Below are 12238 nucleotides of genomic sequence, written 5' to 3' on the forward strand. Positions count from 1 at the left end.
CAGAAGTGGTTGGTACTGAAACACAGCTCCTCTTAGCACCCCGAATGCCAGTGCTGGGCTGGATGTTCAAAGGGAGGGTCTCCTCTACACATCATGCAACTGATGCCACGTGAAGTGCGCCACACTGATCACACAACGAGCTCGCATAGGAAACCCCAGTCGCCCAGGAATTGTGGAAGTGATCACGGACTGGCCAGAAGGCAAAGATTTTGGAATGTCACCAGAGGAGGAGGTGACATGGGCTGAAGAGGCCCCGCTGTATAATAAACTGCCAGAAAATGAGAGGCAATATGCCCTGTTCACTGATGGGTCCTGTTGCATTGTGGGAAAACATCGGAGGTAGAAGGCTGCTGTATGGAGTCCTACATGACAAGTCGCAGAAACTGCTGAAGGAGAAGGTGAATCGAGTCAGTTTGCAGGGGTGAAAGCCATCCAGCTAGCGTTAGACATTGCTGAAAGAGAGAAGTGGCCAGTGCTCTATCTCTATACTGATTCATGGATGGTGGCAAATGCCCTGTGGGGGTGGCTACAGCAATGGAAGCAGAGCAACTGGCAGCGCAGAGGTAAACCCATCTGGGCGGCCGCACTGTGGCAAGATATTGCTGTTCGGCTAGAGAAGCTAGTGGTAAAAGTACGTCACGTAGATGCTCATGTAGCCAAGAGTCGGGCCACTGAAGAACATCAAAACAACCAGCAGGCAGATCAGGCCGCCAAGATTGAAGTGTCTCAGGTGGACCTGGAGTGGCAACGTAGGGGTGAGCTCTTTATGGCTCAGTGGGCCCATGATACCTCGGGCCATCAGGGAAGAGATGCAACATATAGATGGGCTCGTGATCGAGGGGTGGACTTGACCATGGACACTATCGCACAGGTTATCCATGAATGTGAAACCTGTGCTGCAATTAAGCAAGGCAAGCGGCTGAAGCCCCTGTGGTATGGAGGGCGATGGCTGAAATATAAACAGTGGGAGGCCTGGCAGATTGACTATATCACACTCCCACGAACCCGCCAAGGCAAGTGCCATGTGCTTACAATGGTGGAAGCAACCACTGGATGGCTGGAAACATATCCTGTGTCCCACGCCACTGCCCAGAACACTATCCTGGGCCTTGAAGAGAAAGTTTTATGGTGACACGGCACCCCAGAAAGAATCGAGTCGGACAACGGGACTCACTTCCGAAACAACCTCATAGACACCTGGGCCAAAGAACATGGCATTGAGTGGGTATATCACATCCCCTATCACGCACCGGCCTCCAGGAAAATCAAACGATACAATGGACTGCTGAAAACTACATTGAGAGCAATGGGGGGTGGAACCTTCAAACATTGGGATACACATTTAGCAAAAGCCACCTGGTTAGTTAATACTAGAGGATCTGCCAATCGGGCTGGCCCCGCCCAGTCAGAACTTTTACATACTGTAGAAGGGGATAAAGTCCCTGTAGTGCGCATGAGAAGTATGTTAGGAAAGACAGTCTGGGTTAGTCCCCCCTCAAGCAGAGACAAACCCATGCAAGGGGTTGTTTTTGCTCAGGGACCTGGGTACACCTGGTGGGTGATGCAGAAGGATGGGGAAGTTCGATGTGTACCTCAAGGAGATTTGGTTTTGGGAGAGAATAGCCAGTGAATTAGGCTGTATGATATTTAACTGCTAAATAACCTGCCAATGTATGTCATTGTATCTATAGTGTCTATATTCCATATCAAGGGTATTACTGTAAGAATTACCCAAATGACTGAAGGATGGACTTTGAAACTGAGCCAAGTACAACAGTGATAGAACTTGAACTGGTGCCCAGCAATTTCCTCAAGATCAACCTCTTCGACCTGCAGGCCAAGGGTGTGGGTTGCACCAAATGTACCGGCCACAAGTTCCAGAGGCAGCATACAACAACCTAACACCTCACACCATCTCTCTTATCCTGAAGAACTGTTACAACAGATGGAGCCCCAAAGTCATGGACTAAATAAAATTGATGGACACATTGGAGGGATAGCCCATCGACTAAGGGAATACTATTTGGGGGGGGGGGTGTCCATATACATATATATATATATATATATAAGACAAGGAAAGTGGTAGTAGTTGATTTGAAAATGTAGGATCTGGGCATGATGTAGATGGTATAGAATAAGGGGTGGATAATGTCCTGGGTTCAGCTGGGATAGAGTTAATTTTTACAGGAACCTGGGAGGTGAGGGGGCATAGCTGGGGCAGCCGACCTGAACTAGCCAAGGAGCTATTCCATACCATGTGACATCATGCTCAGTATATAAATGGGGAGCGGGCTGGGGGGAGGGCTCTCGACTTTCGGTGGGGGAAGTGGCGGAGCGTCGGGTTCCGGATGGTGAGCAGTTGCACTGTGCATCACTCTTTTTGTATATTCTTTCATTAGTACCGTTGTTGTTGTTGTAACCTTTTTTTGTGTTGTCCCAGTAAACTGCCCTTATCTCAACCCTCGAGGTTCCAGGTTTTTTTCTTTTCTCTCCTCCGTCTCCTCCCTATCCCACCGGAGGGGGGCGGGAGGAGTGAGCGAGCGGCTGCGTGGTCCTTTGTTACCGGCTGGGCTGAAACCACGACACCCTTGTATATATAAAAAGAAAAAAAAACAACCCAAAAATATAAGAATTGGACATAGTATTGTGATGTGATGATTTAAGCTGATTTCTAGGGTGGGGGAGAAGAAAAACAGAACATACCATGTGTTGGGAGCATAATTTCCATGCCCTCTGAAGGTATTTACCATATGGAGAGAACATAGAGGAACAAAATACTCCTTGAAATATATGATAACAGTGGTTTTTTTTTCTTCCCCCACTTAAAAAGCCAGTCCTCAACAAAAAAGTACTGTTAGCATCCCTCTAGAGGTTGCTTCTTGTATCACATATGAAAAAGAGTTTATTTGGTTAGGCTTCACATGAAACAGCTAATGAAGCAGTAAAGGAGGACATGGTTATTTCCTCTTATGCCTGTAAGTTGCTTGGATTCCTTTTTATAGCATCAAAAGGTAATTTCTTCCCTAGGATTGAAGCATAGTGGTTGTTGTATTGGTATATGTGGAAGGTGAGAGTGTCTGCTTCACTAAGGTTATCCACTCAAGGATCTTTTCAATGTGAACAATATAAGAACAGGGAAAACAAGAATAATATGAGGGTTTTGGATATTTGAGGTGGGGTTATATGTGACTATACAAAATTTATTAAGGAATGTTTAGAAGGGAGTTGAGAATGAGCAAAGTGGGGAAATAGACAGAGGTATAAAAAGGTCCAGTTGTGTAAACCACTGCTGGTCAGTACCCGTGTCTGAACAAGCCCTGCGCCTGATCACCACAGTCTGTCCTATCTTCTGGTTAAATCCCTGTCCTGGTTTCGGCTGGGGTAGAGTTAATTTTCTTCCTAGTAGCTGGTATAGTGTTATGTTTTGGGTTCAGTATGAGAAGAATGTTGATAACACACTGATGTTTTCAGTTGTTGCTAAGTAAGGTTTAGTCTCAAGTCAAGGATTTTTCAGCTTCTCATGCCCAGCCAGCGAGAAAGCTGGAGGGGCACAAGAAGCTGGGAGGGGACACAGTCAGGGCAGCTGACCCAAAGTGGCCAACAGGGTATTCCATACCATGTGGTGTCATGTCTAGTATATAAACTGGGGGGAGTTGGCCTGGGGGGGATTGCTGCTCGGGAACTAACTGGGCATTGGTCAGCGAGTGGTGAGCAATTGCATTGTGCATCACTTGTTTTGTATATTCCAATCCTTTTATTATTACTGTTGTCATTTTATTAGTGTTATCATTATCATTATTAGTTTCTTCTTTTCTGTTCTATTAAACTGTTCTTATCTCAACCCACGAGTTTTACCTTTTTCCTTCCAATTCTCTCCCCCATCCCACTGGGTGGGGGGGAAGTGAGTGAGTGGCTGCGTGGTGCTTAGTTGCTGGCTGGGGTTAAACCATGACAATCCCTTAACTGTCTTTCTATGTAATCTCACTCTGGTGTGTGTGTGTGCTACAAGGACTAGGTGTCAGCTGCTGGCAAGATTGGCATGAGTGGGATTTGGTGCCAGCAACTGAAGTCAGATGGGGGGGTGGTATACATGTCCCTGGCCTATAGTGTGAGGATCTGGAGCAAGCGAGAGTCTCTGCTTCAGCCACTGGGATGGGACTGCAGCTCACAGACCAGTGTGCTTGGGGGGAAGGAATGTCTCTGTCTAAAAGCTCAAACTCGGGTATAGCAGAAATAAGGGCGATATATATTCAGCAGTCTATATTTTTTTTTGTAGAAAGCAATAGAAGACATCACTAAGTAAAAAGCGGTTCCCAAATATCTGTTTCTTCATTTATGTGATTTCTAGAACAAATAATTTTAGTGGTCTTTATGTAAAATTTAAACAAAGTAGCCAGCTTAGCATTTTATGTAAATATTTACTATAAACATAAAATGGAAGAAACAATTTTTTTTCTCCACTTTTATTTGCATTCAGCAAACTTTAAAATAGTTTAAGAAAAAAACCCCCACAAAACACTAGCAATCCATACTAATTTTTTTTTTGATTCAGGTTTTATTTGGCTGTTAATTTCTGCAGTGAACATTTCCTAAATGATCTTTGACTTTGTGGTACCTGTGTTTTTGTTTTGCTTTTTTGCAGATAGCAACTCAGATCTCTGTACTGATTGCTAAAGTTGCCAGAGTGGACTGCCCAAGGCAATGGCCAGAACTTATACCCACTCTTCTAGAATCTGTGAAAGTCCAGGACGATCTTCGACAACACAGAGCATTACTTACCTTTTATCATGTTACAAAGACCCTGGCATCCAAACGACTTGCTGCAGATAGGAAACTTTTCTATGATGTAAGTAATGCAGTATTGTAAAGCATGCAAACAACTTATTTTACATGCTTGCCACTGCCCATGGTTAGCTGGCAGTGCATTAAAGGTAGGTATGTTGACCTTAATGTCTGCCTTTGAAACAGAAATGCTCTTACTTTGGTGGATATATGTACAATATGAAATAATTGGAACTTAGTTTCTAGGTGAAATGTTTGAGATCTTTATTAATTTTGCATGCAACTTGAGTGTTATAAAATAACCTGTGTTAAGAAGCAGAGCTTCATCTACAGCACAATATATGCATAACAGCCTTATGTTATCATGCTGTACAGCAGATCTTATTATATATGAAATTGCAGTGGTTTTGGAAGACCGCTCTGGATTCATAATTCAATATAGTCTTTAAAAAACACTGCTCTTTGGGCTTCCATATCACAGTATTTTGGTTTTTATCATCACTGGGAATGTGTTTATGATTGGGGTTTTTCCAGATCAACTTCTTTCTCCAGGTTAATTAAAAGGTAAGATATGAATGCAAATGCCAAATCTTGTCTCATGCAGCTTACGTTCTCCATTGTAAGAATCTATTGATTAGAACACAGATTTACCTTTGGCTGTAGGCTGTTGCATCTCCAATCCAATTTTACAGTTTTTAATTTTACAGTTAGCTGAATTTAGTGAGTTAAACACCTTTTCCAAACATGCTACATTTGAATTTTCAAAACTTCATTTTATTCCCCCATTTTAAAGAAAAGTTTATAGTGCAGATAATGAAGTATATTTCTGAAGGTTTACCTATTCATATATGTAGAAATTTTTTTCTGGCAGTGAAATCATTAAGGTGAAATTTTAGTCGTTAGTAGTCTGAAGAACTGAAGGCTGGCTCCTGTAATAGGACAGGACTGAGATGATGATATGTTGCTATGAGATGTGTGTGTGTAAGAACAGTTTTTTCTCTCTGCTATATATAGGTATGGATGAATATAATCTCTGTATAGGAAATATTTGTATTTATATTTTGAAATGTATTAAGCTATTATATATGATCTGACTACTTGTACAATACAGGTTTTTGTATATTCACAGGTATTTATTCTAAAGAAATAAAGAAAGAGCGAGTTAATGACTTGTTTTCTAGAGCTCTCATAAATCAAGATGTTGCTTTTTCAGCCTGGATATGCAGCTGTAAATACTGTTAATGCTCAAAGATATAGCCAAAAAACCCCCCAACAAAACCCAAACAAACAAAACAAAACACCCAACCCCAAAGCCCCACCTTCATAAAATAGCCAAATCCATACCATCTCAATACAGGGACAGAAAGGAATTTATAGGTCATAAGGTCCAGTATTTGTTGTTACAGTTGTCATGTCCAACAGTACCTTTGCTGTATTTCTACCATCTTACCAGGCACAAAAAGAGCTCACGTACCTTCAGTCATTTTTGTGTTTCCAAGAAACTCATTAAGTTTGTATGAACCTTTTTCCTTATGGAATGCAATTTGTTTTGGTATTTTCTTTGTATATTCTTTTGTTTGGAAAGTGAGACAACTTCAGATGTGAATAAAAGGCTTATAACAATTTTTTTTACATTTGTAAGGCAGTTCTTGTCAAAAATACCATTGAAATTTCATTCTAATAAACATACTCTTTAAGCAGTCTTTTTATGCTTAAATGTTGGGTTTTAACTTGTGCATATGTTCAGTATGCAAAGTTCCTCTATCATCCAATTTGAAATGAATGACAGTTTTTAGTGTATCTAGTTTCACTGTGTTGTGAACACTGTGTGTGTTCAGTTTTTTGAACTTTAGGTGGGAAAAGGAAATTTTCTGAGCATCTGGCACTACGGGGTTCACATTTAAGGATTTTTTAAAATTTTTAATAATGGCAAAATTGAACAACTTTGACATCTGTTCCTTCTGTCTCCTGGTAAAGGGGATTCACATCTGTTGAGTGGCATGTGACTTTTCTTGGACAGTTGAAAAACCTTTCTCATAGAACGTAGCCTTTCGAAGCTAAAAGTTCTAAAAGGTTAAGCAACAGATTACAAACTTTTCTTGATGCTTTCAAATAAGTAGTTACAGAGGGTATTTCAACATTTTTTAGTTCAGCTTTAGAAACACTTGATACATTTTTCATGTAATATGGTACTTGAAGATTATGAGGTCATGCTTACAGATAAGGTGTGTGTCTGCTATCTCACCTTTACTCAAAGGAACTAAATAAGCAGGTAATATGTGCTTTTGATTCTATTGATCTAAGATGTAGCAGACTAAGTGCAGTTTCTTCCTTCCGCTTTGAAACTGTTAAGTGCTACCATAACTGAATGAGAAATTTTTTATCTTCTGCTTTTACTTCAAATATCTTTATCAGATAAGCACTGTTTGGAAACTGTAATGTGAATTAAATCTAAGATTTGTTCAGTGCTAGCTAATTAGAAACTATTTGTCATTCTATGTTTAAAATAACTTGAGGCAGAAAGTCAGGGTTTGCAGCTATCATTAAAATAAAGTTTCAGTGTAGGCATTGTTCAATACTTTTTTTATTAGATACATGCATGTAACTGCTAACTGCATCCCAGAGTAAGCTGATTCAGATGTTAACTATGCTGTAAGACAAATAGTTTAAATCTTGTGGGAGAGGAGGCGATGAGGAGAAAAGATTTTTTGAAGCCTGTATTGGGTCTGTCTGGGATGGAGTTAACTTTCCCCATAGCAGCCCTTATAGTGCTGTGCTAGAAAGGTGTTGATAACACACCAGTGTTTTGGCTACTGCTGAGCAGTGCTCACACAGCATCAAGGCTGTCTCTCCAACATTCCTCCCCCCCCCTGCCCCCAAAGGCCAGTAGGCTGGGGGTGGGCAAGAGGTTGGGAGGGGACACAGCCAGGACAGCTGACCCAAAGTGGCCAAAGGGTTATTCCATACCATATGATGTCTGCTCAGCACTCAAAGCTAAGAGAAAGGAGGAAGGGAGTGGCATTTGTCATTAAGGTGTTTGTCTTCTGTAGCAACCACTACGCATACTGAGGTCCTACTTCCCAGGAAGTGGCTGGACATCACCTGCTGATGGGAAGTAGAGAATAAATCTTTTTGTTTGTTTGTTTGTTTTCCTTTGCTTCTGTATGTGGCCTTTGTTTTTTCTTTATTAAACTGCCTTTATTTTGACCCACAAGTTCTTTTTTTCATCTTATTTTCTGCCCCCCCCCCCCCCCCCCCCCCCCCCCCCCCCCCGCTGATGAGGGGAGTGATAGAGCAGCTTGGTGGTCAACCCACCACAAAGGCTCATACACTATTATAGACCTATGGCTGGAGTTAGTGAAAATCAGATAAGAAAGGAGGCCTAAGTAGTTATCTTTATAGTGGTAGAGTCATAGAACAAGTAGTCAGGCAAGCAGGTGTGTCTATCATAACATCTTCAAATTAAGACATTTTTCTGGAAAACATCTTTGGATCAGTACAACTCCATACAACAAAGAAGCAAGTGCAACACTGGCCCATGTTATACAAGATGGATTAAATAATTTAACAGTCTAAACTGGCCTTTAAAATTTAGGAATTTATTATGCTATAGCTAAATTTGGGAAATATTGTTGGTCTTTCTTCCTTTTGCAGCTTGCATCAGGTATTTATAGCTTTGCATGTTCCTTGTGGAATCATCATACTGATATGTTCCTACAGCAAGTTTGTACAGAGGATGAAGCTGCAGCCACAAATTCATTAGAAAGAACCTTGTTGTCATTGAAAGGTAATAATATAGAATGATGTTAAATATAAGGAATGAAATAAGTTTCTTCACAGTAAATGATCAAGTCCTCTTTGGTAAAGAGTCTTAACGTTCTCTAACAAAGCCATGTCCATTGGGAAAACTAGTAATCTTGGTTTATTTTACCTGTGCCTTTAGCAAGGCAGAAGGCATGGAAGGGGGAGAAGGTACTCTTGTTTCTCAGTATGAACCATTCTGATATGTGTGTTGTAAGAAGTCAAAGTCTAGGAGGTAGGAAAGTGGAGGGCATAACAGGATGCTTTTTTATGTGTGTTGTAATTTAGGCTTGCATCTACCTTTAGGCACTTAACTGAGGAAGCTGAGCTATGAATTTTGTTGCGTTAAGTTCACCTCATGGTCAGTGAAGAGGTAGCCTTAGCAGTCAGTTTAGATTTTAGGTTGATGCTCAAGTACTTATCAGTGGGATGAATACATATCCTTACTGTACTTTGCTGCATTGAAGAACTGAGATGTTTGGGGGGGGCTTGCAATTTAGATGATATCAGTCTTTAATTGTTTCAGAATGTGCAGCATGTGGCTTCTCTGGTTTACTGGCAGTGATAAACCTGAGAAAAATCATAAGATGGCTTATGGACACTAGTTGACTGTACTTGGCCCTTTTCCTGTTACAAACCTTTCAGAGGGTGAATGCTTACAGCTTTTGCAGAATTCTTCTTGAGAATTCAGTAATTCTTGGAATTCTCTTCATTGTTTTACACATAATGTACTGAATTTTAAAGTGATTTCAACAAGATTAGATTCATGTTAGGTATGGTTGAGGCATCCAAAGGCCCAAAATTAAATGTATTTTTTAATTTGGAGAATTGGAAGAAAGGCACAGCAACTGTAACTATAATTGTGTTCTGAAATCTGTTGAAACAAGGGCTGAGAAATATCTACACAAGTAACTTCTTTCCCCCCCCCCAGTCCTTCGTAAACTGACAGTCCATGGGTTTGTAGAACCTCATTGGAGCATAGAGGTGATGGTAAGTGACGTATATCTGTTTCTAGTTCTAAATTAGAAATCTTTTGTGATGGTTTCAGGTGTTGTTAGAGATATGTTTAAAGATAGTTGAAAGGCACACGTTTGTGTTATGTAAAGGAAGACCAAGCGACACTCTCTCAAATTTGTTCTCTCATCAGTTAAGAACTGTCAGATCCTAGGTAGATCCTAAATGCTGACACCAATGGCATGATGTTTTTTAAAAAAAAAAAGTGTCCTTTCCAGTTTACATGTCACATGATAGTGACATCCCTGTTCTCTACTGGAAGATGTCTCGTGTATTCTCTGCCATCATTTGAAGAGGATGTTTTCATTTAATGATGAATGTAATGGCATATTTGTCCTATCAAATTCTATTGATAGAATTTGTCTGATAATGAGATGAAAGCCTGTGGTATGCAGCCCATCTGGTGCGGGGGGGGAGAAGAAAAACCCAAACCTCTCCCTTAACCCCAAACACTGCCTGCTTTGCTGGAAGAATTGGGTACCCAAGAGCTACATCCTAAACTAGGAAGTTGAGAACAGGAAAGAACTGGATAAGCAGATTGTAAAGCATATGTCTATATTTACATACACCTCTTCCTATTAGAGATGATATGCTGTTTGTGTGGTACTAATAAGGTCAGTTTGGATCATCTATGCAGTCTCCTAGATAGCTAATTATTTGTTTCACGAGGAAATTGCTTGTCCAAGATAATAAATTACTTCAGTTAAAAGTGATAAGGTGATGTCTGAGCTAGTAATGCATCTGAACTGACTTCAGTTTGACTCAGCTTTCTTCTTGTAATACAGTGCAAAATGAGCTTCATCTTTAAGACACATACTTATATATTTTTCAGGGGTTTCTACATGCAGTGTTTGAACGGCTAAAACAGTTTCTGGAGTGTAGTAAGTATCTGAATCTTTTTCCTTGTATTGGTTGTTAAATATTAGAAACTGGATGAAAGCATAATATAGTTATAAAAAAAAATACCTTGCACCTAAATGATTTTGATATAAGTGCAGAGCTATTACTTTAAATGCTGCTGAAACTGTACGGGAAAGACTTCAGCAAAAATGTCCTTTTATATTAAAAGACTAAAATCCCACCAAAATTATACTTGGTGTGATAATGCCAATTCCAAAATAATCATAATAATAATAATAATAATAAAAAAACTTAAGCCATGGAGTGACAAAGTATACATATTAAAATATCTAGATGCTACTAAAACCCAGATCATCTTGAGTTTTCTTGTTTGGGAGGGTTTTGTTTTTCTTTTTCCTGGAGTTTGCCATGTATTTTATAAGTGTCAAATGGGAAATAAAGACCATGTTCAGCTATATGTACTTTATACCTGGAAGAGTAGTAGTCTGAGACAGGCAACCACAGGTTAACACAGTCAACAGAAATATAAGCATAATTGGCAGGTGTTAGTACTTCTGCAGGGAGGTTACCTGAAGCAAACAAAAAGGAGATTTTGGCAGTGTTGCATCTGAACTCACTCCTCCTTTCTTGCCTGTGCACTTGTAGTAGGCCTGGTACAAGCCATTCATTCATTTAAAGACTGTCAGGTCATTCTTTTAGGATTCAACAACGCTTTTTCTGAGGATAGATGTCTAAACTGAGTAGAAAGAATTTTTTTTGATACAAATGAAGGTACTTGGATCAGGAACCTGTACTTCGGTGAGGGGCTGATTTGGGCTCTGAGCCTTGTTTCTAGAAAAGATGGAAACTGCCACTGTGTTAAATGCCAAAATAAAATACCTTTTTTGCTTGTCTAAAATGCAGGCTTCTCTGCATGCAACTGTTTGCCCCTTCTATTATAGTATAGTCATGCTCTTTCTGGCCCTTCTTTCATTTTTAGCAAGATAGTTGCCTAGCTTTAATAGACTGAATTGAAGGCCATTCCATCCTGAAGCTTGGTGGTTAACATAGTCCCCTAGAACATGGGGACTGTGGGGTTTGAATGTCCTGAGATAAGAACTGAGCTGAAGCTTCCCATCTCCACTTTTCTAATCAATAAGCTGTTTTGCAAAAGCAGGCATGACTACCTTACAAGATTAGGGTTTACTTTTATTATGTTTTTTGCATGTATGCCTTCATTATGGCTCTTTTTGTTTTTCTCTTTTTTTATAAAAGCTTTATCTGTTTTTTGTAAATTTAGAATGTTTTCCAGTGTCCATAGTAAAATTTTTTTAAGGTGGGGTTTCTAGAAAAGCACATAGTATTATGTAGTAAGAATATACCATAGTTAACTGTCTTTTATCATTGAGTTGTCTGTAATGATGTTCTGATTGTTTTATTCTGATCAGTTACAGTGAATTTCACTGCAGCAGAGAGAAATGGTTAAAGATTTTTTTTTTTCCCCCCAGTACCCCTTACCTTGAATTTATGACTTTGAATTTATTCTGCCATAGAACTTTTTTCTGGCTGCCATAATCCCTGAATTGCAGATAAAACAAGTTGTTCTCCAGTGTTAATTTTTTAAAATGTAGCTATCCAGAAAGAAAAGGAAAGTCTGAAAAAATGATAGTTGTTAAATATCTGATTTACCAGGTAGAAGTATAGGAGCAGAAAACGTATGCAGAGACCGTCTAGAAAAGACTATAATTCTGTTCACTAAAGTGGTAAGTAAATTCGCCATTTAGTTACTGAATAATTTACC

At 39.8% G+C, this 12238-nt stretch overlaps 1 protein-coding gene across 1 annotated transcript in view; it reads left to right on the forward strand.

Annotated features, from left to right (window-relative positions):
- The window catches only part of LOC128136185 (importin-11-like), a 180027-nt gene that overhangs the window by 60623 nt on the left and 107166 nt on the right, over nt 1–12238 (forward strand). Inside the window, exons 5-9 of the mRNA XM_052775369.1 lie at nt 4643–4846; nt 8437–8569; nt 9515–9573; nt 10430–10478; nt 12130–12200. Of these exons, the coding sequence (XP_052631329.1) occupies nt 4643–4846; nt 8437–8569; nt 9515–9573; nt 10430–10478; nt 12130–12200 (516 nt within the window). The remainder of the gene's footprint in view (nt 1–4642; nt 4847–8436; nt 8570–9514; nt 9574–10429; nt 10479–12129; nt 12201–12238) is intronic.

This window comes from Harpia harpyja, chromosome W (assembly GCF_026419915.1).
Source record: "Harpia harpyja isolate bHarHar1 chromosome W, bHarHar1 primary haplotype, whole genome shotgun sequence".
In the NCBI taxonomy this organism is placed as follows: Eukaryota; Metazoa; Chordata; class Aves; order Accipitriformes; family Accipitridae; genus Harpia; species Harpia harpyja.